General features: G+C 56.4%; 7 protein-coding genes across 7 annotated transcripts in view; 3 read left to right on the top strand and 4 right to left on the bottom strand.

The window, feature by feature from the left end:
• Window positions 1–175: 175 nt before the first annotated feature.
• On the bottom strand, window positions 176–2,011 carry PTSG_06346 (uncharacterized protein; the record flags this gene model as incomplete). Its single annotated transcript, XM_004993179.1, has 6 exons — window positions 1,871–2,011; window positions 1,551–1,617; window positions 1,263–1,341; window positions 961–1,015; window positions 603–820; window positions 176–370 (listed from the first exon to the last, which is right to left on the bottom strand). The coding sequence occupies exons 1-6, from the start codon at window positions 1,920–1,922 to the stop codon at window positions 176–178; spliced, it is 666 nt and encodes a 221-aa protein (XP_004993236.1). The 5' UTR covers window positions 1,923–2,011.
• Window positions 2,012–2,157: 146 nt separating this feature from the next.
• On the top strand, window positions 2,158–4,461 carry PTSG_06345 (uncharacterized protein). Its single transcript, XM_004993178.1, has 3 exons — window positions 2,158–2,713; window positions 2,996–3,035; window positions 3,247–4,461. The coding sequence occupies exons 1-3, from the start codon at window positions 2,168–2,170 to the stop codon at window positions 4,161–4,163; spliced, it is 1,503 nt and encodes a 500-aa protein (XP_004993235.1). The 5' UTR covers window positions 2,158–2,167; the 3' UTR covers window positions 4,164–4,461.
• PTSG_06344 (uncharacterized protein) lies at window positions 4,402–6,333 on the bottom strand. The gene is made up of 3 exons (XM_004993177.1): window positions 5,844–6,333; window positions 5,264–5,527; window positions 4,402–5,009 (listed from the first exon to the last, which is right to left on the bottom strand). Exons 1-3 carry the CDS (start codon window positions 6,285–6,287, stop codon window positions 4,857–4,859), a joined length of 861 nt encoding a protein of 286 aa, XP_004993234.1. The 5' UTR covers window positions 6,288–6,333; the 3' UTR covers window positions 4,402–4,856.
• A 721-nt stretch (window positions 6,334–7,054) lies between these two features.
• On the top strand, window positions 7,055–11,533 carry PTSG_06343 (anthranilate synthase; the record flags this gene model as incomplete). Its single annotated transcript, XM_004993176.1, has 3 exons — window positions 7,055–9,613; window positions 9,749–9,906; window positions 10,201–11,533. 3 exons carry the CDS (start codon window positions 7,055–7,057, stop codon window positions 11,531–11,533), a joined length of 4,050 nt encoding a protein of 1,349 aa, XP_004993233.1.
• Window positions 11,534–11,755: 222 nt separating this feature from the next.
• On the bottom strand, window positions 11,756–17,537 carry PTSG_06342 (uncharacterized protein). Its single transcript, XM_004993175.1, has 16 exons — window positions 16,911–17,537; window positions 16,267–16,654; window positions 15,925–16,002; window positions 15,732–15,754; window positions 15,510–15,566; window positions 15,182–15,349; window positions 14,895–14,955; window positions 14,659–14,736; window positions 14,364–14,466; window positions 13,985–14,118; window positions 13,758–13,837; window positions 13,415–13,532; window positions 12,860–13,117; window positions 12,599–12,637; window positions 12,425–12,499; window positions 11,756–12,124 (listed from the first exon to the last, which is right to left on the bottom strand). The coding sequence occupies exons 1-16, from the start codon at window positions 17,267–17,269 to the stop codon at window positions 11,909–11,911; spliced, it is 2,235 nt and encodes a 744-aa protein (XP_004993232.1). The 5' UTR covers window positions 17,270–17,537; the 3' UTR covers window positions 11,756–11,908.
• A 598-nt stretch (window positions 17,538–18,135) lies between these two features.
• On the top strand, window positions 18,136–20,035 carry PTSG_06341 (proteasome subunit beta type-1; the record flags this gene model as incomplete). The annotated part of the gene is made up of 6 exons (XM_004993174.1): window positions 18,136–18,405; window positions 18,744–18,841; window positions 19,064–19,200; window positions 19,384–19,431; window positions 19,671–19,734; window positions 19,962–20,035. Exons 1-6 carry the CDS (start codon window positions 18,284–18,286, stop codon window positions 20,033–20,035), a joined length of 543 nt encoding a protein of 180 aa, XP_004993231.1. The 5' UTR covers window positions 18,136–18,283.
• Window positions 20,036–20,282: 247 nt separating this feature from the next.
• PTSG_06340 (calmodulin) overlaps window positions 20,283–22,061 on the bottom strand; it is a 2,192-nt gene continuing 413 nt past the window's right edge. The window contains exons 2-3 of the mRNA XM_004993173.1: window positions 21,608–21,762; window positions 20,283–21,375 (exon numbers count right to left, since the gene is read on the bottom strand). Coding sequence (XP_004993230.1) covers window positions 21,076–21,375; window positions 21,608–21,757 — 450 coding nt within the window. The 5' untranslated portion in view covers window positions 21,758–21,762 and the 3' untranslated portion in view covers window positions 20,283–21,075. The remainder of the gene's footprint in view (window positions 21,376–21,607; window positions 21,763–22,061) is intronic.

The raw sequence follows: 22,061 nt of genomic DNA, 5'->3' as shown, positions 1-22,061 counted from the left end.
TGTGTGTGTGTGTGTGTGTGTGTGTGTGTGTGTGTGTGTGAAGAAGGAAGAAGGGAAAGCCTGTTGTGATTGTCTATGAGGTTCTAACTTGTAGTAGTAACAAAAGAAAGGGAGAGGAGAGGAACAGAACAACATGATAACATAATATGAAAACATAAGACAGAGATGAAAGAGCCTAGTGGTGGTGGTGGTGGTGATGGTGATGGTCGGTGGTGGTGTCTGGCTCCATCGCCATGGGGTCGTTGCCGTTGACGCCTTCAGCAGCATCGCCACCGCTGTCGCTATCGTTGGTGTGCAGGACAGGGCACCAGTACTTGACGTGCTGCTCAATCCGCGACGCACTCAGCACACTTCCACAATGCTCACACACCTGCATGTGAATAGAAGGGTGGTGGGGGTGGAGGGAGGTGAGGGGAGCAGAAGGTGGTGGTGGTGGTGGTGGGGACGACAGAACGAATATGATAGAGAGAGAACGAGTACAATCACAACCACAATCAAACACACACACGTACACACACGATCACGCTCGTACACACACACACGATCACGCTCGTACACACACACACACGCTCACAAGCAAACCAAAGCACCTCTCAACGTACATGGCTGGAGGCGTGGTGCGCAGCAGATACGAGGACGCTCTCCCGGCCCTGGCTCGCAAGCATGCTGTCATCGACGGTTGCTTGCTCCAACGCAACAGGGGGCGGCGAGGGAGGCCCTTGCTGCCTTTGTCGTTGGTGGGAGCAATGGTGGTGCTGTAATTGGACTGGCGCCTGGACTGGCGCCTGGATACCGCCAAGGGAGCAAGCTTGCAAGAGCCCTGCAATGTGTCATCCATGAAACCGTGTGAGGGTGCACCACATGAACCGAGTTTTTCGCTCTCAACCTTTCTCACTGCCCTGTTCGTGTCTGTCATACACATACACACACGTACACATGCATACATACAAAAAAAAATACCTGCGAGGGAGTCATCTGCGGGCGCACGGCCCTGCCAGTAGTTGTGTCGTGCCTCCTACGAAGACATAGGATGGGTGGCGGGGGAGATGAGAGAATTGAGGGTTGCGCAAGTCATAGACAGACACATAGAGGGGCTGGTAGACAGAGTGTTCGATGGAAGGTCATATTGACAGAGACACGCAAACAGGAAGAGAGACACACAGACAGGCAAGCAGGCACACACGGGCAGGCACACACGGACAGACACACACACGCGCGCAAACACAGACATACACAAGTTAGCCCCACTGCTCAAAACGCACCGCAAGTGTTTCGAAGATGAGCTTCTCCCCACCCATGATGCGCAATGCATCCGTCAGCAGTTCCAGTGCTGCTATCGGCCTGTTGGTTGGAGGTGTATACATGGTTGTGTTGATGTGTGAGCATGCGCGCATCCTTCACGTGCGTGCACAACAAATGGCAAGGTTTACGAACCGTTGCCTCTCAAAGGCACGCTCTCAAATGCTCGCCATTCACAGAGTGTGTGTGTGAGTGAGTGAGTGACAGGGACACGCAAAGACACACACACGCACGCACACGAACACACGCACCTCTCGGAATGGATGAGAGTCCGTGCGTTGGCCACCATACCACCGACCTCATGCACACGAGATGGATCTGCAGCATCCACAACAAACAGGGAAAGGTGAACGAATATGCGTTGTGGTCACATGCACAAAGCACATCATCAGCATCATCATCATCATCATCATCATCATCATCATCATCATCATCATCAGCAGCAGCAGCAGCAGCAACAAAAGCAGCAGCAGCAACAAAAGCAGCAGCATCATCATCATCATCATCATCATCACGCACACACACACACACACATTCACACACACACACACACACACACACACACACACACCTCCTTGGGCCATGTGTGCCCAGGGACTGCTGGGAACCACGCGCTCCGCCATGGTGAATGATGGTGGTGTGTCAGCGAAATGGATGGTGTTCTTGCCTGGGATTCTGCGCGTCCACGACAATTTATGGACATCTTCGACCACTTTTCCGCAAACACCGCGCAACATGACGCGGACTGCAACTGCAACAACAACAGCCGCGGCTGCGCCCCTTCCTGAAGCTCTTCCAGCACGCCAGTGCCCGCCCTCGCAGACGACACGGTGGCGCGTTTGTGCTTCTTCTGCTGCTTGGTGTTGTGATGATCACCGGCGCTGGTGTCGCTGTGGCACAAAGCAGTCAAGAGGATACAACGGTGGTGTGGACACAGGTGGCCACGGATGTGCCCTTCGAGCACACAACGTACATGGTGCGCTTGGACGCGGATGGCTGCCTGTATCACTTCCACAACGATGCGGCGCGATCGCAGCGCAACCACAAGTCGTGTAATGGCGGGCAGACCTGGACGGCGCTGCCAAGCTACCCAAGCCCTTCGCGCAGCGACTTTGCCGTGTGCACCTCAAACGGCCGCATCTTCCTCATTGCGGGTTCCACCGATGGCAGCGGGCGCGGCTTCACGTCGTCGGTCATCAGCTCCAGTGACGGCGTCAACTGGTCGGCCGAGCCGAACTTCCCAGATGCCAGGGGCTTCCACAACTGCGCAACAGACCCAACCACAGACAACATCTACGTGGCTGCAGGGTGTTGCAGCTACAAGTCCGACGTCAAGGCCTTTACCGGCAACGCCTGGATCACCACCACATCTTCCGTCTCATCCACCCTCTACAAGTCGCGCGCCTACTCCGCCGTGCGTCGTGTGTGTGTGTGTGTGTGTGTGTGTGTGTGTGTGTGTGTGTGTGTGTGTGTGTGTGTGTGTGTGTGTGTGTGTGTGTGTGTGTGTGTGTGTGTGTGTGGGAGGGGGTCATACCAAGCGAGCAGTGATGGTGTTGTGAAGTCAAATGATGTCCTATCCTGTTGTAGCTTTGTCGGTAGCCATTCCCATGAACGCGATGGTCATGGGTGACCTCCTTCGTTTTGATCAATGATAAGAGCTCATGTTTTGCTTTGTGTTTGTGCAACACCGATACAGATGGCAGCATTGGACAACGGTGACTTGTTCATCTCCGGAGGTACGCGTCTCTCTTGGTGACAAAGTGCACGGTGTGCTTGTTTGCGTGGTGCATACATAACCTCTGTTCACGCTGACACACACACACACACACACACTCACACACACACACACACACTCACACACACACACACACATACACTCACGCACGCTCACTCACGCACTCACGCACGCACACACGCACACACGCACACACATACGCACATCTCCAGGCCACGAGTTCGGCCCGTATGTGAACGCCATTGATCTGTGGCGGTCAACCAATGACGGGGTTTCATGGTCGCGGCTGTGCAACGGCGCCACGTGTCCCTGGAACGCGTCAATGTTGTCATCTCACCTGACGGCGCTCTTTGGCATGGGCGACCGCCTCTTCGTCGGCTTCTTCGAGCACCTGTATGTGTCGCATGACCGCGGCGTCTCGTTCACTCAGGTCACCCAACAGCCGTTCCTGCCCGTGTCGCATTGGAACGCCCGCCACCCGGCCGTGGACGCAGCGACAGACAGCATCTTCGTCGTGTCTGGATCAAACATGTACGTCGGCACACTTGGTGCAGCGCAGACAACCACGACCACAACATCGACGACGACGACAGGGTTGCCCAGTATCGCTGCGAACGCGTTTGCGGAGGGAGATGCGTGGATGGACTTTGCAGACACAGCGTGTGGCGTCGGTCGCATTACACTGACGCAGGAGCAGGTGCTTGCAGGCAACACATTTGCAGCCGGCACGCCAGCGCTCGTGCTGTGGGCAGCCGGCAACAGAGTCATCGTGGAGGCGCCAGCCGTGGACATCAACGCAACCGCCCTCACTCGAGTCGACGATGATGACGGTGCAGACGCGGTGGTGGTGGGGAGGTATCGCCTGCACACTACCAACACCACCGCCACTCGTGACGATGTTGGTGACGGGTCTGTGGCCGATGCCCTGGCGCTTGAGGTGCGCGCGCCACTGCTGGTCCTGTCAGGCGCAGACGATATTGGTGACGTTGATGTGCGCATCACGCAGTCGCCGTCATGCACGCGCCCGCATATCGGCTGTGATGATGACCGTAACCTGCTCATCTGCTCGCCATTCCACGTCGCGCTCCGCGGCCTCATCGTCACGCTGGCCACCAACAGCACGCCATAGCGTTGTGTGCGTGTGTGTGTGTGTGTGTATGCGTGTGTGCGTGTGTGCGTGTGTGTGTCAATGTGTGATTTCTGCGGCATCGGCTCGTGCTGACTTATTTTGTTGGGTGTTTCTCTTCCCTCGCTTTCTTTACAACTCGGCCAATGCTTGTCCGTGAACGCTACGAGTACTTGCTTCCTTGCTTCTTTGCTTGCCTCTTCCCCGCCTGTTTCCATGCTTCCTTCCTTGACACATGATGCTGTCATCATCTTCATCATATTTACATGTGTGCGAACCCGAAACGACGGCAATACCACACAGATTGCTCACAATAAGACCTTGAGGGCAAAGAACAGGGAGTAGCGCACGCTCGCACACACGCACAAGGGAACAGATAACAACGCGACCACGTGTGCATCCGTTCAAGGACGAGAGAGAGTGTGTGTGTGTGTTTGATGGAGTGCCGGAGCGACACATGAATCAACGCATGCACGTATCTCTTTTCTCCTTCCAACACCTCCATCTCTCTTCTCCACTTCGACCACCCTCCTTCCGTTCTGTGCCCTTTCCCTCCTCCTCATACAATTCCCTTCTCCTCTTCCTTCATCCTCCAAACACGCACACATACACAAACGTACACACACACAATCACGACCACACGAACCACCTTCTCTTTCTCTCCCCTTCTCTCCCCTCGCTTCCCCCACTTCTTCTTCACGCGTCTGTGGCCACGCCAATTTCGCGCGCCAACTCCAGAAACTCGTCGTCGTACAGCTGCTGGTCCATGGGTGCGGGCGCACGAGCGGTGTGGCTGCGGTGGAGGCCTTCCACGTCAATGTACTCGCCGTGCTCATCCAGCTCCATGCCCTGTGCGTTGCATTTGGGGTTGAAGAGGACGAAGAAGGGAGTGAGGGAAGGGCATGGGTTGGCGGTGCGGAGAGAGCCAGAGGGTGGAAGACGAGAGACGTTGGAGATGGCATCAAGGACACAAGTAAACAACTGAACAAGTACAGTAAGAGAACAAAACCGTAAGCAGGCAACGCAAGCAAGAGCAGGCAAGAACAGGCAACCCAACAATGAATCAATCAAACAATCAGCCAAGAGCATGACCAGGCGCGTACCTGTGAGTGTCGGCGTTGGTTTTGTGATTGCTGCTGCTGAGCGAGAATGCTGAGCTGCGACTGCCGTTGCTGATCGCGGCGGACAGAGAGGGCGAGGATGGACCCACGCGCCTGCTCCTTGGCAGCCAGCGCACGCGTCATGTCCACAAAGTTCTTCTCTTCGCTGCGCTTCATGCGGCGCACGTACCACCCAGCAACCACCACAGCCACAACCACAACGACACAGCCGACCACACCAACGGCAATCTCCGTTCCATGCGAGCTCTGCAAATGTGTGCAAGCATTGTGGGGGTTATAGTACAACACGTGAGCGAAGTGACATGAGATGTGTTTGGGTGTGAACACAGCAGCACAAATGATCGTCCGTGTGAGCAGGAAAACTCAAGGCACGAACGATTAAGTTATACACACGCACACACACACGTGCACAAACACACACGCACGCACACACACACACACACACGCACACAGCACACACAACACACACAACACACACACACACAGACAACACACACAACACAACACACACAACACAACACACAGACACAGACACACACACACAGAGAGACAACATACTCACGCTGCCAGATCCGGAGTACGCTGGGCCCGTGGAGGAGCCGAGGATGACACGTGGGTTGGTTGTGGACGTGGTTGTCGAGTCTGGGGTACACCAGTCGGGGCAGGTGTTGTCCACGCCATCATCCAAGATCAGGCAACCCTGGCACGCGAAGCAGCCGCCCGTGCTATCGCAGTATTGGCGGCCAGTAAAGCACTGCTCGTGTGTGGTGCAGGAGATGCCAGCGGCTGGGCCGCCGCTGCATACGGGGCACGCGCCTGTGATGGAGTCGTGGTACACGACGCACGTCGTGCACGGGAAGCAGCCGCCAAGCGCATCACAGTATTCGTCCTCGGCACACTCGTCGTGTGCTGTACACTGCGCTGCAGCCTCTCCTGCAAACGCAGCCACCGCAACCATCACCACCAGCAGCATCGCTGCCATGTTCACCCTTCTCAACAACACCATCGCTCTCGCTCTGTGTGTGTGTGTGTGTGTGTGTGTGTGTGTGTGTGTGTGTGTGTGTGTGTGTGTGTGTGTGTTGGAGCGGCAGTCGCTTGTTGTTGGCTGGAGTGCCGAAGAGAGGAAAGTAAGCCTTCCGCTGTTACTGTGGCTGTCTTGTTAGTTCACTCCCTCCTTCTCACACACACACACACACACACCACCTCGCCCTCTCACACCACCTCGCCCTCGCACGCACACTCTCTGCTTGCGTTCCTTCATGCCCTTGGACACCACCCTGCTGCCGCGGAGGCATGTCACGCATGCCAGCCAGCCAGTGCAAGCAACACAATGCAACTCGCTGCTGCTGTTCCTTTCGTTGGCATTTCCGGCTCGCAAAGCGTGCATGCTTTGCGCGCTCATCATCGAGGCACCGTTGTTCACTCCTCACACACATAAATGTGCATGAAATTACAATGGCTCGATTGAATTGTTCATATTATTGTCTCTGTTGTTTTGGCTGCTCCACCAAGCGATCAAAGCCACCTGATCCACCCCAGCTTCCGCACACTGTGTTACAACTCCCACAACATCACACCGCATCATCCAACAACACCAACCAACCACCACAGACATCAAATCACAACAGCATCCTCTCCACACTCCACACTCCACAAAGTCGAAAGACACACGTGCTTTCTCTGCTGTCCACTGACTGAATCTCCATTCATTCATCCACCGCCACTGCCACTGCTGCTGATTTTTCACAACACCTTCCAGCATCACCCAGAATCATGACCATCACCAAGCAGTGCACCGCCAAGCTGGTGCAGGCCTGGGAGACGCAGATGTTGGGAAGCGCATCGGATGTGCCGGCTTCAAACGCAAGCACCAGCGGCAGTGCCATGGGCACAACACCAGGCAACAACAACAACAATGACAACTTTGACGACGATGATATGGAGCCAGACGTGCTCACGGAGGCCGAGATGGCCGCTTGTATGCAGGAAATCATGTCCGGATCCCTGCCGAACGCCACCGTTGCGGGCTTCCTCGTCGCCCTGAGAATGTCCCGGCGCAGTCCCCCGAGTGTGTCCATGCTGGCCGCCTGCGCGGCATCGCTCCTCGACTTTGCCGTCCCCTGCCGCCCAAACGTGCCGGCCACATCCATGACCCCTGCGCTCGTCGACATCGTCGGCACGGGCGGCGACGGCTGCGACGCCTTCAACGTCTCCACAGCCGCCGGGCTTGTCATGGCCGCGTGCGGGCTCACCGTCGCCAAGCACGGCAACCGCTCCTCCTCGGGCAAGGTCGGCTCGGCAGACTTTCTCGAAGCCCTCGGCGCAAACATCCAGCTCTCTGGCAAACAGGTGGAGCAGTGCATTGAGCGCTGCGGGTACGGCTTCCTCTTCGCCCAGCGCTTCCACCCGGCCATGAAGCACGTTGCCGCGGTCCGCAAGCAGATTGGCATCCGCACCATCTTCAACCTCCTCGGCCCGCTCTCCAACCCGGCCGGCGCAACGCACAAGGTCATTGGCGTGAGCGACGTCACCCTGGGCCCCATCTTCGCCCGCATCCTGCAGCGTCACGGCACAAAGCACGGCCTCGTTGTGCACTCCGCCGACGGGCTGGACGAGTTCAGCCCCAGCATGCCCTCCCTCGTTTGGGAGGTGCGCGCAGACCGCGACACCATCGCCCACTACACCGTGGAGCCGGGCGAGCACTTTGGCTGCGAGCCATGCAGCCTGGATGCCGTCTGTGGTGGCTCGCTTGAGGAGCGCGTTGCTGCCTTCCGTCGCGTGCTTGACGGCGACACCACCTCCCCGATTGCCCGCTTCATCATCATCAACGCCGCTGCGGGCGTGTATGCTGCAGACGGTGCCGCGTCCCTTCGCAGCGCTGCAGACCACGTGCGCGCCGTGCTCGCGTCCGGTGGTGCGCGCGTGCTCACAGACACATACGTGGGTATCACGCGCGAACTCAAACAGCAACAGCAGCAGGTGCAGCAGGGCGGAGATGGAGATCAAGGCAAACAGGGCGCATGCGACACGAGCAGAGGTGTGGGGCCAGATAACACGCGCACAACAAGCGCTGACGTATCGCAAACGTCCACGACTACACATGACGACGACGACGACGACGACGACGATGACACATTCGATGAAACAACGAGCACCATTGCTGCCCATGATCCTGCTGGGGATGAGAGTGATGGCGATGAGAATGGAGCTGACGCTGCCGGTGATCAGGGCCCTGGTACCAGTCAGCAACAGCAACGCGTGCGCACGGACCGCGACCACACGTACACAACACAGCACGGCATCCGCGTCCACCGGTCGTGCACGCGCGTGAACGATGTGGAGACACACGTGCGCGCGCTCTCGTCCGTGCTCGACACGCACCTTGGTCTGCTCATGTGCTCGGACTACGAGCAGCCAGGCCGCTACACCAAGTGGGTGACGGGCTTCTCGGACCCGCCCATCATGCTGGTCACGCGTGGCCGCACCTTCACCATCACCGCCCTCAACAAGCGCGGCGAGGTCCTCCTGCCGCCGATTGCGTCATGCCTGCGCAAGGAGCGCATGGCGATTGCGTCAGTGGAGGCGACCACCGACGTCATCACGGGCACCGTGCACAAGCCAGGCCGCCGCTTCCCCGAGGAGCAGCGCTCGCGCCAGCCGTCCGCGTTCAGCGTCATGCGCAGCATCCTGTCCCTCTTCCACTCCGACGAGGACAACACGCTCGGCCTCTACGGCGCCTTTGGGTACGACCTTGCGTTTCAGTTTGAAGACACGGAGCTTCGGCTGGAGCGCCCACCCAACCAGCGCGACATGGTCCTTTTCCTGCCAGATCGCGTTTTGCGCTATGACGTCACCACGAAGCGCGGCCACGTGTACTCGTACGACTTTGAATTCAACGGCCAATCCACTGTTGGGCTGGACCGCTACGGGCCCCGCTTTGCGTACACGGCCAGCACACACCGCCACCAGCACCCACGCATCCACTCCCGCGGCAGCAACAGCAGCAACAGCAACACCAGCAGCAAGCGAGCCAGCCCTCCAACCCCTCAAACAACCGCCACCAACACCAGCAATGACACCAGTGATGCGGATGCAGCCATCGTCTGCGATCACAAACCAGGCGAGTACGCGGCGAAGGTTCGCTTGGCCAAGGAAAAGTTCAAGGTTGGTGATTTGTTTGAGGCCGTCCTGAGCCAGAGCTTCCACGCGCCGTGCCCGTCCCGTCCATCGCGCCTGTTCCACCGCCTGCGCCGCCGCAACCCGGCCCCATATGCCTTCATCGTCAGCCTGGGCTCCAAGGAGTACCTCGTGGGCGCATCACCAGAGATGTACGTGCGCGCACAGACCATCCCCACGTCGCCACCGCCGACAACAACAGCAGCAGCAGCAGCAAGGGCACGAGACGCAGGCATAGACGACGCCACAACAGTAACAGCAACAGCAACAGCAACAGTAACCACCACGAAGCGACCAACGTCAACGTCGCGCACGCGTATTGAAACATGTCCTATTTCTGGAACGATACGACGCGGGAAGGACGCCATGGAGGACTCGCGAAACATCGTGACGCTCCTGTCCAGCCCAAAAGAGGAGGCAGAGCTGACAATGTGCACAGATGTCGACCGGTACGTTGTGGATGTTACTTGATCACGTTTTGAACATCACTCTCTGTGTATATGCACTCACGTTGCGGATTTATGCATTATTTACCCAACGTTTTCATGCACTTGCGCGCGCGCGCACGCACGCACACACACACACACACACACACACACACACACATTCACACTCACACGCACACACTCACATCCTCACTCACTCTCATACTTACACACACTCACACGCACACACACCCGTGTCTTTTCACACATTTTAACACACCTCCCCCCCCCCCCTACCCCCAAACTCAAACCCGACAGGAACGACAAGTCGCGCATCTGCGAGGCGGGCTCTGTTCGCCTGCTCGCCCGCCGGCAAATCGAGCGTTACTCCAAGCTCATCCACACCGTCGACCACGTGGAGGGTGTGCTGCGGCCCGGCTACGATGCCCTGGACGCGTTCCTCTGCCACACGTGGGCGGTGACGGTCACGGGCGCTCCAAAGCCGTGGGCAATGCAGTTTGTGGAGGACACAGAGGCGAGCGCGCGGCGCTGGTATGCGGGCGCTGTGGGCATGATCTACTTCAACGGGGACATGAACACGGGACTCACGCTCCGCACCATCCACATTGAGGACGGCAACGCGTGTGTTCGCGCGGGGGCAACCCTGCTGTGGGACTCTGATCCCGATGCAGAGGAGGCAGAGACGCGCCTTAAAGCATCCGCGTTTCTTGATGCGCTCCTGCACACACACGCGCAGTCGTCCAGCGCCGCACGCAAGAGGACCAAGAGCAAGGCCGTGCATGACAACGGCAATGACGGTCGTGACCGTGATGGTGATGATGATGATGGTGATGGTGATGATGATGATGCTGTTGCCCAGCCGCAGGATGTGATGTTCTCCGATGATGAGGGCGACGATGATGAATATGACGATGATGATGATGCTGGTCATGGTGCACTGGCATTGGGCCGGCGCACGCCAGACCCGTTCACGAGCGGCCGCGGGTTGAAGGTGGTGGTGGTTGACCACGAGGACTCGTTCGTGCACACGCTCAGCAACTACCTGCGACAGACGGGTGCAGATGTGGTGACGTTCCGTGCCGGGTTTGATGTCGCCCTGCTCGACTCGGAGCGACCGGACGCTGTGCTGATGAGCCCTGGGCCTGGCTGCCCAAGCGACTTCAACACGTCCGCCACCATCACGCAGCTGCTGTGCCGCAACATCCCCATCTTCGGCGTGTGCCTTGGCCTGCAGGCGATGGTGGAGCACTTTGGCGGTGCGCTAGATGTTCTGCCGGAACCACTGCACGGCAAACCGTCGAGCGTCAGCGTCGTTGTTCCCTCCAGCCGCGTCTTTGACGGCCTGCCATCCAGCTTTGTTGTTGCGCGGTACCACTCGCTGTACGCGCGACTCGAAAACGTGCCCTCCCCGCTCACCGTCACCGCCATCAGCGACGATGGTGTTGTGATGGCAGTCGAGCACAAGTCGCTGCCGCTGGCTGCCGTTCAGTTCCACCCAGAGTCGATTCTCACCGGCCGCGACACCGGTGTGCACATCCTCAACAACGCCCTGCAGTGGTTTGAGGAGCTGAAGAACACCCCGTCTGCACCCAGCACGCCCAGCAGGGCAACCCGCATCAGCACCATCTGAGATCGTGTGTGTGTGTGTGTGTGTGTGTGTGTGTGTGTGTGTGTGTGTGTGTGTGTGTGTGTGTGTGTGTGTGTGTGTGTGTGTGTGTTTCTGTGCTGATTGTGTTTTCCTCGGTGGTGTTGTTACCGTTGATCGCGTTGTTGTTACCATTGCAACATCCCTCACACGATGACTTTCAAGAGAGGCATCCCTCTCATGCTGTAGCAACTATACAAAATGAAGTTTCCGTTCATCACGTTTATTCGTGTTGTCTGACATCACGGCAATAGTCTGCGTGGCGAAGAACCAACCAGCACATACACACGCACCCACGCACGCAACCAGCACACACACACACGCACGCACAAACACGCACACACACACAGGCTCTCAGCATCAACTGCTGGGCTGTTGCGCTGCATCACTTGCGTCACCAGCGTCATCATCGCCACTGTGCCTCTTGTCACTGCTGCCACCACCATCGCTTCGTGCGGGTTTTGGAGGAACAAGTCGCGGTTTCGTTGACGGCGCGGGTGGTTTTGGTGGCGGCGGTCGCGTGGCTGCAAACACACCCGCATCCAGCATGCCGTTGACATCCGCCTCGTCATGGTCCTGTGTGTGAAAGTGTGTGTGTGTGTGTGTGTGTGTGTGTGTGTGTGTGTGTGTGAAGTGTGTGTGAAAGTGTGTGTGTGTGTGAAAGTGTGTGTGTGTGTGTGTGAAAGTGTGTGTGTATGCGTATGAAAGTGTGTGTGTGTATGCGTGTGTGTGAAAGTGTGTGTGTGTGTGTGCGTGCGTTTGTGAACGCATTCATATGTGTATGTGTGTACGTGTGGGAAGTGTGTGTGACACAGTGATTGGTCGTTGTAAACCTGCAACGCAGCAATGGTGTCAGGTTGCACCGTTGCTTCTCACCTCTTGCAAGTTGCACATCCTGAGAAGCGTGATGATATCCGCGTGACACGTCTCCATCGCAATGTCGAGCGGCGACTGTTCACGCGTGTGTGTGTACGGGTGAGTACGAGTGTGAGTGAAAGGGCGGGGAGAATGTGGCATCAAACCAGGCCACGCACAAGGCATGCGACTCACCTTGTTGTCGCTGTTGACTTGATCCGTTGGCACACGGCCCTGTGAAGGTGGATGAGGATGGCACGGCCATGAGCTGGCGTGTTGTCGAGGGCTCGTACCGTGGCATAATCATGGCACTGATTTCCACAAGCAGCAAAAGCACACACACACACACACACAGAGAGAGACACAGACACACACACACACACACACACACACACACACACACACACACACACACACACACACACACACACGCACGCACAAAACGCAACCCCATGCCTTGATGAGGACGCAGACGGTTGGGTAGTCCGCAGCGAGGACGGCATGATGCAACGCCGTGTTGCCCTGCGCATCCACCACGTCCTGCTTGGCGTTGTTGAGCAGCAGAAAGTGTGCGAAAATGGCCTGGCCGCCACGACTGGCAGCAATAAGCGGCGTGTGCCCGCGCTCCGCTTCCGCAAAGTTGATGTTTGCGCCGTGCATGAGGAGCGAAAACCCGAGTCGCACATCGCCCTCGTGTGCCGCCTCCAGCAGGGACTTGAGATGGAAGGGGGGAAGAGGGGGTCGTGGTGGTAGGGGACACACCATGGATGTGAGCGATGTGAGCGATGTGAGCGATGTGACTTGGACTGAAGCGAGTGAGGATTAACACAACGGATGCGCATGAAAACATCTGCAACATGAACAAAGTGATACACACACATACACACGCTCGCACACGCTCGCACGCATGCACACACACACTCACACACACACACACACACACACACACACACACACACACACACACACTCTCTCTCTCTCTCTCTCTCTCTCTCTCTCTCTCTGCCCCACCATGTCCATAACGTCCTGGTCGTGGGATTGGCACGGGCACTGGTGCTGGTCAACAAACTGGTGGTTGACGTACTTGTCCCGAATGTACGCCTCAATCGCCGGCTTGGGGTCGGTTGCCCTGAAGGTGACAAGGGAGCAGTGATTGGTGATTGGTGATTGGTGGTTGGTGGTGGGAGAGGATGTGGATGAACGAGGGATTATGAATGACGTGGATTTGGTCATGTGAATGTTCACAAAATGGCTAAATCGGCAGGTGAGGCGCAGCCACGATACAGGCGTGCATGAATGTGTGTGCGCGGAGTAACAAGCGTATGTGTGAAATGGCATTCACGGTGGAGGGGACCTTGGTTTCCTGCGCGCGACTTGGGACGTCAGGCTCTCAAGCACGCCATTGACCACGGAGTTGCCGAGCTCAACCATCACCTTATGGGTTGTGTATGAGGAGAAGAAGGGCGAAACATAAGAAGCGGGTTGCGATGGCATCAAACCAAAGGTCACACACACAACATACACATATGCACACACACACACAACACGCCCCCCCCACCTGCATCTCCACCCATGTCGCACCTGGCACGTCGCGCTGTCCATCTTGTCGAGCTCGATAGAGCGGACTTTGGAGACGTGTGTGCCGAGACTGCGGTGCACCCCAGAGCACTTGATGCACAGCGTGATGCCAAGATTGATGCTCACCCACGTCGGCGCTGCACGAACGTGATGATGATGATGATGGCGATGGTGGTGGGAAGAGGTGGGAAGAGGTGGGAAAGGGTGAGTGTGCGGCGTCACCGACACATGGGATTGAAATCCACGACAACTGACACACAATGCCATGCATAGGTGCACACACACACCACAACACCAGGCACACAGATAAACACACACACAGACACACAGACATGCACACACACACACAACACCAGACACATGACCGCGTGTTTCATCTCACGTGATCCGCCGCAGTCTGCGCACTCGTCGTTGCCGGCAGCAGATGAAATGCGAAGTTGAAGTTTCTTCCGGTGTGTCTCCTGCAGCTTCACTTGTGCCGTGTGCTGCTCAAACAGACAAGGCGGTGGGGGACCCGTGTGTATGAGGCAGTGCGGATGTTTGTATGTGTGTATTGTATGGAAACATATGTGTGCATATGTGTGTGTGTGTGTGGTCGCAAGCAGCATGCAACGCCACTGTGACCACTGTCGCAACCACCACAACGCAAGCACCCGCCCACCACCACCATGGCTCACCGGTGTGTCACGGTCGCGGGTTGGGCGGGAAATGGTATTGCGGTGATGGCCCTGTCCGAGCGCTATCATGATCGAATCCTGCCATGCACACGCGCGCATACGTGAGTCGCGGCGGCGGGAGTATAAGAGAGAGCGGATGTCTTTTGTATCTGTACGCAGGAGTGTGCTTGGCTCTCTCCTCCTGTGGCTGCATGCTCCTTCATGACACTGTGACACCGGTGCCAAAATGGCTGTACCTGAATGGATGCAATCCACGCGGCCTTCTCCTCCTCCGATTCCGCCTGCAGCACGTGTGTTCTGGCATGACAGCACAGAAACAAGGGTGAATGACATAGTATTGTGCCACGTGGTGATGCAGTGCACAGCAAGCTGCCCCTGCCATACACACGCACACGCACGCACATACACACACACGCACACACATACACACACACACGCGCGCGCGCGCATACACACACACACACGCACACACACACACACACACATACACACACACACACACACTTCACCACCACGGGCTGACTTTGACGGGGTGACGAGTTCGAAGCAGAACTGGCGGTCGACGGGCTCCGACGGCGCTGGCTTGACGGTGCAGATACGGAGGTCGTCCACAAAAAGCTTCTCCTCCTCCTCCTTACCGCGCGACTGGTACACCAGCTGGCCCGTGTGCTGATTCAATGAGAAGAACCGCCTGGTGCAAGGGTAGGAGCGAGGTGGGGAGAAGAGGGGGGGGGGAGAAAGAGACGGCGTATTTGTGGTTAGGGTCGTGTTCACGTGTGTATGTCGATCTGTGTTTGCATGTGTGTGTGTGTGTGTGCCATCATGGCGTGCTGCAGGGAAGTGCAGCCCACCTCTGCCATGTGCGGAACTTGTTGTGTCCGCGTTTGAAGAGATAGCCATCCTTGATGCTGGCGATCAACATCGTAACACATCAACACGGGAGTGTGGTAATGGTTGGTGTGTATGACTCATGTGAGTAGCGATTGGGGAGAGTAGGGCTGGTGCACGCACGCAAGACAGGTGCAAACGGTATTGTCAGGATTGTGCAACAGGTGTGAAAGGCACCAACTCACCCTTCATCAGAGACTGAGCGCTTCTGCGGGGTGATGAAGCAGGAGGAGGGGACGGAGAAATATGAGTGAGCCATGAAAGGGTGTGCCTCTATCTCGCAGATGAGCCTCAATTGCACGCCACACACGTGCACACACACACACGCACACGTGCACACACACACACACGCACACGCACACGCACGCATGCACTGACGTTGTACTTGTCGACAATCGAGTGCCGGCGGTCCATTTCGCGCTCATCTGTTCGCGCCTGGCGCTCCCGATCCTGCAGCTGTTGAGGTGGTCGGGGGCAACGGAGGTGAGACGAGGTGCGTTGGAGATGAGGAAGTGGGTTGAGTTGGTGCAGCGAGCTTGAATTGATTACACACAGCGAGAGAGAGGGAGACAGGGAGACAGGGAGACAGACAGACAGACGCACACACACACACACACACACACACACACACACACACACACACACACACACACAGACGCACACACACACACACACACAATCAAACACACACACACGCAATTGCAGGCCGTGCTGCTGCACCTGACGGTTGATATCGTGGAGGGCCGGCCTGAAGTCGCGCATCATATCGCCCATCTGTTCGAAGAAGGAGACCTGCGATGACATGTATGCAAAAAGTTTTTCAAGAAGCTCGATGCAATGGTGCTGCTCGAACATGCGCATGTCGCGCACGTAGTCGACGGCGGTGAGGTTGAAGTCGTGCTTGCACGTGCGGAGGGCGTTGTAGTTCTCCTCGCACTCCTGCGGCTTGCTTGGCGATGATGCTGCGTACTTGGTCCGCGCGTGGTCAAGGCGGTCGCTGCACGTGTGGTACTGCTTGCCAAGCTGCTTTACAGGCTGGATCTGCTGCGCCACAAAGGTGCGGATGGGGTCTGCCAGCGAGGTCTTAACTTGCTGCAGCACAACGCTCCTGCAAATGCACATACGTGTGCGCGCGTGTGTGTGTGTGTGTGTGTGTGTGTGTGTGTGTGTGTGTGTGTGTGTGTGTGTGTGTGTGTGTGTGTGTGTGTGCGTGTGTGTGTGTGTGCGTGTGTGTGTGTGTGTGTGTATGTGTGTGTGTGTATGTACGTGAGCGTGGGAACAGATACATGAGGCGTGTGATACGCTGTGGCAAGTGCGATATGTTGAGACGCGTTGGGGGGGGGGGTGACGGTGATGGTGCCGACCTGCTGGATTGGATTTCCTCGAGCGTGTTGCACATCTTGGTGACGCTGGTCTTGAAGAGGTCGCTGCCCACGTCGTTCTCTGTGGCGATGCCGTTCTCATCAGCGAGGCTGCGGATCCCGTCGAGCATGGCCGTGAAGGCGGCCTCAAAGGCCTCCGCCTTCTTGACCACGTCGTCGCAGGAGCGGGTGATCTTCTCCAGCTTGGACTTCTCACGATCAATGTGCTGCTCACGGCGTCGCAGCTCTGCGCGGAACGCTGGCGTGTCTTCCAAGCACGCCTTGAAGTTGAACACCGAGGCAGACGACGATGCCGCTGCCGCCGCTGACCCCGTTGACGGTGTGGGCGATGTCAACGACATGGCGAACGACTACGCAGTGGCGAGGTGAAGAGGAGGGAGGAAGCTGTCGCTGGTGGTGGTGCGTGGCGGTGCGTCTAAGCCTCTCACGATGATGATGCAGAAACGAGGTGGTGAGAGGTGTGGAAACACAAACAAAGCTGCTCTGCACAACTCACTGTCTCGCCTCTTCCGTCGTCTTTCGGTTTTCGTGTTGGTTTTTTTCTTCTTCTCTTCTTCTTTCTTCTTCCTCCTCTTCTTCACACACACACACACAAGAAGAAGAAGCGAAGAAGCAACAGCAAAAACGAACGGATATCGATTGACTGACAGAGACTTGGTGTCGGCCGTTCTTTTGCTCTTGTGTATCGCGAACACATTGTTGTAACAACCCCCTCCGCGCGCTGATCTCGCTTCCTCCTGCACACACACACACATACACAAGCCATGTCTTTCAGCCCATACTCTTCAAACGGCGGGTACGCCAGTCAGTGTGTGTGTGTGTCTGTGTCTGTCTGTCTGTGTGTCTGTCTGTCTGCCCGTCTGTATGTCTGTCTGAGTTCACCTTGCGTGCGTACAACGGGCTCACCTACTCTGCTAATAATTGCGTTCTTCCCTTCCCCCCCCCCTTCTCTACAAACACACACACGCATGCACGCAACAGCACGGTCGTTGGCATTGCTGGCGATGACTACGCCCTGATTGCATCCGACACACGTCTCAGCGAGGGCTTCAGCATCCACTCTCGCAACTCATCAAAGCTTTACAAGCTGTACGTTCGTGCGTGAGGGAAAGGCGTGTGAGAACTACTGTTGTTGCGCTTCTGTGGCTTGCACGTTTGCTTCGTACACACACACACACACGCACGCACACAACATGCATACACAAACATGCATACACAAACATGCACACACATACACGCACACACACACACGCTCTCTCTCTCGCTCACGCACACACTCACACACAACCGCATGCATTACACATTTCCTTGCTTACCTTTTTGGTCTCGTTGTTCTGATATCATTGCGTGTCGACATGAGCAGCACGGACAAGACAGTGCTTGCATCTGCCGGGTTCCACGGCGATGTGCTCACACTTGTCAAGCGCATTGGCGTGCGCATGCAAAACTACGAGTACCAGCACCGCAAGCCCATGTCGTACGTTGTGTGTGTGTGTGTGTGTGTGTGTGCGTGTGTGTGTCTTTTTGTGTGTGTCTTTTTGTGTGTGTGTGTGTGTCTTTTTGTGTGTGTGTGTGTGTGTCTTTGTGTGTGTGTGTGTGTCTTTTTGTGTGTGTGTGTGTCTTTTTGTGTGTGTGTGTGTGTGTCTTTTTGTGTGTGTGTGTGTGTGTGTCTTTGTGTGTGTGTGTGTGTGTGTGTGTGTGTGTCTCCCTCTCTCTGTCTATGTGTCGCCAAGAAAGGGGTTGCTTCTTCCATATGCAACAGACCTGAGTTGCCTTGTCTCATCATCATCATCCCTTTTGCCCTCTTGTCCGCAGCACCCCAGCTTGTGCCCAGATGCTGGCCACCATGCTGTACGGCAAGCGCTTCTTCCCGTACTACACATACAACATCCTCGCAGGACTCGACGCAGACGGTGTGTGTGTGTGTGTGTGTGTGTGTGTGTGTGTGCTTGTGCGTGTGTGTGTGTGCGTGTGTTTGTTGTCAATGTGGTGTCGCATGGAGCTAGACATGCGTCGTATCAATACCACCTCCCATGCGTGTGACTGCTGTGCGCGCAAGCGTCTGTGCTCACGCCCCCTCACCCACAACCATCTGCTCATGTGCTCATGTCCCCAACCCCAACCCCAATATGCAGGCAAGGGCTGCGTGTTCAGCTATGATCCCGTTGGCTCGTATGAGCGCGAGCACTACCGCGCCGCCGGCACCGCCTCTGCCCTCCTTCAGCCCTTCCTCGACAACCAGGCACGTGCCCTTGCACGTATTCCAGATTACGTGTCTGTGCTGTTGTCTGTGTCTGTGTGTGTGAGTATGTGTGTGTGTGTGAGTGTCTGTTTGTGTGTCTGTCTGTCTGTGTGTCTGTGCTTTTGTCTATGTGTGGGCGTGCGTGTGTGTGTGTTGGGAGTTATGTCTGATCTTGCCTTTGCTCTCCCGCCACTGCCATTGTGCATCACGCAGATTGGCCGCAAGAACCAGCAGGGCGTCGTCTTTGAGCCCATCAGCAAGGTCTGTGCGTGTGTGTGTGCGTGCGTGTGTGTGTGTGTGTGTGTGTGTGTGTGTGTGTGTGTGTGTGTGTGTGTGTGTGTGTGTGTGTGTGTGTGTGTGTGTGCGCATCTGCGAGCCTTGCTCTCTGCGGTGCGCATGTTTTGCGTTTCCATTGTGCCCATGCTCCACCATGCTCCTTCATCTGCTCTCCGTTCACTTTCTCCTCTCGTCGCCCTGCCTCCAACCCCTTCGTGTGACAGGAGCGCGCCATGACCATCATCAAGGACGTCTTCACCTCCGCGGCAGAACGCGACATCTACACAGGTCCCACAATGAACCACCACGCCCGTTTGGTTGTCTCTGACTAGTTGCTGTTCTTTGCATGCGTTTGCCTGTGCTTCACGTACAGTCCACCACCTCTTCCCCTTCTCATCAACCTCTCCCCCTACCCACACACACACACACACACACACACACACACACACACACACACACACACACACACACACACACACACACACACACACACACACACACACATCCTCCTGCAGGCGATGCTGTTGACATTCGCATTGTGACCAAGGACGGCCTTGAGGAGCACCGCTTCCCGCTCCGCTGCGACTAAACGCAGCCCAAGCACCATCATCTCCCTCACTTGCTTGCATGCATGTACCGGGTGATCTGTGAGTGATGTGACATGACAGAAGTCGGCGTTGCCCATGTGACTTGCTTGCATGCATGTACCGGGTGATCTGTGAGTGATGTGACATGACAGAAGTTGGTGTTGCCCACTGTGACATGATGACGTGTGTGTGCGATGTGCTTGTTTTACTTGTTGCCATGTGTTGTTGCTTCTCTGTGTGTGTTCGTTCCCCACGAGCAAATAAACTCCCCACCACACATTGCTGCAAGCCAACACTTTACACACACACACGCACACACACGAATCACATAACCCATGAGGAGTCTTCCTGTTGTTTGTATTGTTTTTTCTTGCGTTGGAAATAGTAGACAAAACAACAAACCAACCAAGGCACCAACGCGAGGCACAACCCGCGGCAGCTGGTGCAAACAACCCAACAAAGGAAGAGGCCGACACGCTTGGGCAATCACAGCACAGACGCACCGCACATACACACACACACACAACTTCACCCAGACAAACGGTGTGCAGTGTGTATCAAGGCAACAACTTGTGAGTGAGGAAGGAAAGCTTCCACAGCAAACGAGCGAGCGAGGGCAGCACGCACATCCACAGACGGCGTCAGCGCAGCAATGCACAACAGCAGAGTGCCAGAATGACGACCGACATGTCAAGCGCGCACACGCCCACGAACACGTGTTACCGTCTCGGTTGCAACCCAATCCACACACAGGCACGCCACAACCAAAAAGCCAGACCGTAAAGGGGCACTAATGAGGAAGACGACAAACAGGGGACAATGGCAAGACCAGGCACGTTACGTACTCACACCTCGCACGAAAAAGAGGGTAAGAAGAGAGGCATGCAATGGAACAAACCAGCAAGAAAAGAAACAAGCGGGTATTTTGTTTTCTCTGTTGTTTGGGAAAAGATGCCAATACAACAACAGCGACAAGTGCGAGTGTTACAAAGGCAGTTTGTGGAGGAGAGAAGAGGGGAGGGGAAAAGGAGGTGGGGGTCATTTACTTGCTTGTCATCATCTTGACAAACTCGTCGTAGTTGACCTGGCCATCACCGTCGATGTCGGCCTCGCGGATCATCTCGTCGACCTCCTCGTCTGTGAGCTTCTCGCCAAGGTTGGTCATGACGTGACGCAGCTCCGCGGCGCTGATGAAGCCGTTGCCGTCCTTGTCAAAGACGCGGAAGGCCTCGCGGATCTCCTCCTCGGTGTCTGTGTCCTTCATCTTGCGGGCCATCATGGTCAGGAACTCGGGGAAGTCGATGGTGCCGTTGCCGTCAGCATCAACCTCGTTGATCATGTCCTGTTCAAGACGAGTGCAAGCAAGGGGAGGTGGGGGATGATGAGCGAGTGGTGCGGACAGGGATGACGATGGAATGTGATTTGTGTGTGTGTGTGTGTGTGTGTTGGAGGTGCTCGTCGACTGACGGCTTGCGTGCGTGGTGATTGTGTCGATGGCAAGGACAGGACAGAGGATCGAAGGTGAGGCAAGGCGATTACTGGGGTACTTGGGGGGAAACATGAGAAACACACACCTGAAGCTCGGCCTCTGTGGGGTTCTGGCCAAGGGAGCGCATTACGGTGCCAAGCTCCTTTGTGGTGATGGTGCCATCGCCATCCTTGTCAAAGAGGGTGAAGGCCTCCTTGAACTCGGCAATCTGCTCCTCAGTCAGTTGATCGGCCATTGTGTCTGTGTGGCAGGTGAAAAACAGAAAACGCGTGGCGTGTGAGTGTTGACGTGTGGCAGAATGTATGTGGTGTCTCTGTGTGTTGCGTGTGTGTGTGTGTGTGTTTGTGATGTGTGTGATGGTGGTTGGAGAAAAACGACGCAAACATCAAGTCGGCAATTGTCCGTCCGGCCGGCCGCTGAGAGCGACTGTGTCAAGATGGTGCATTTGGAATCGCTGTGCTTGTTACTGGTGCTGCTGATGGCTTCAGCACGCATGGGTCTTCGCGAGCCTGCTTCACGCGCTACCCCAGCCTCCCTCC

Source organism: Salpingoeca rosetta (assembly GCF_000188695.1).
Source record: "Salpingoeca rosetta unplaced genomic scaffold supercont1.14, whole genome shotgun sequence".
NCBI lineage: Eukaryota > Choanoflagellata > Craspedida > Salpingoecidae > Salpingoeca > Salpingoeca rosetta.
Note: the sequence above shows the minus strand (reverse complement) of the source record. Positions and strands in the feature narration are given on the sequence as shown.

Excerpts from the sequence above, each read along its gene's own strand:
- PTSG_06344 (XM_004993177.1), bottom strand. The coding sequence starts at position 6,287 with ATGGTGTTGTTGAGAAGGGTGAACATGGCAGCGATGCTGCTGGTGGTG. Across the intron at positions 5,528-5,843 it reads CGTACTCCGGATCTGGCAGC|AGCTCGCATGGAACGGAGAT; the intron begins GTGAGTATGTTG and ends ACACATTTGCAG. Across the intron at positions 5,010-5,263 it reads ACCAACGCCGACACTCACAG|GGCATGGAGCTGGATGAGCA; the intron begins GTACGCGCCTGG and ends TGCAACGCACAG.
- PTSG_06345 (XM_004993178.1), top strand. The coding sequence starts at position 2,168 with ATGATCACCGGCGCTGGTGTCGCTGTGGCACAAAGCAGTCAAGAGGAT. Across the intron at positions 2,714-2,995 it reads AGTCGCGCGCCTACTCCGCC|ATGGCAGCATTGGACAACGG; the intron begins GTGCGTCGTGTG and ends ACACCGATACAG. Across the intron at positions 3,036-3,246 it reads TGACTTGTTCATCTCCGGAG|GCCACGAGTTCGGCCCGTAT; the intron begins GTACGCGTCTCT and ends GCACATCTCCAG.
- PTSG_06342 (XM_004993175.1), bottom strand. The coding sequence starts at position 17,269 with ATGTCGTTGACATCGCCCACACCGTCAACGGGGTCAGCGGCGGCAGCG. Across the intron at positions 15,755-15,924 it reads CGATTGTCGACAAGTACAAC|AAGCGCTCAGTCTCTGATGA; the intron begins GTCAGTGCATGC and ends ATCACCCCGCAG. Across the intron at positions 15,567-15,731 it reads CGCTCAGTCTCTGATGAAGG|CATCAAGGATGGCTATCTCT; the intron begins GTGAGTTGGTGC and ends GTTGATCGCCAG.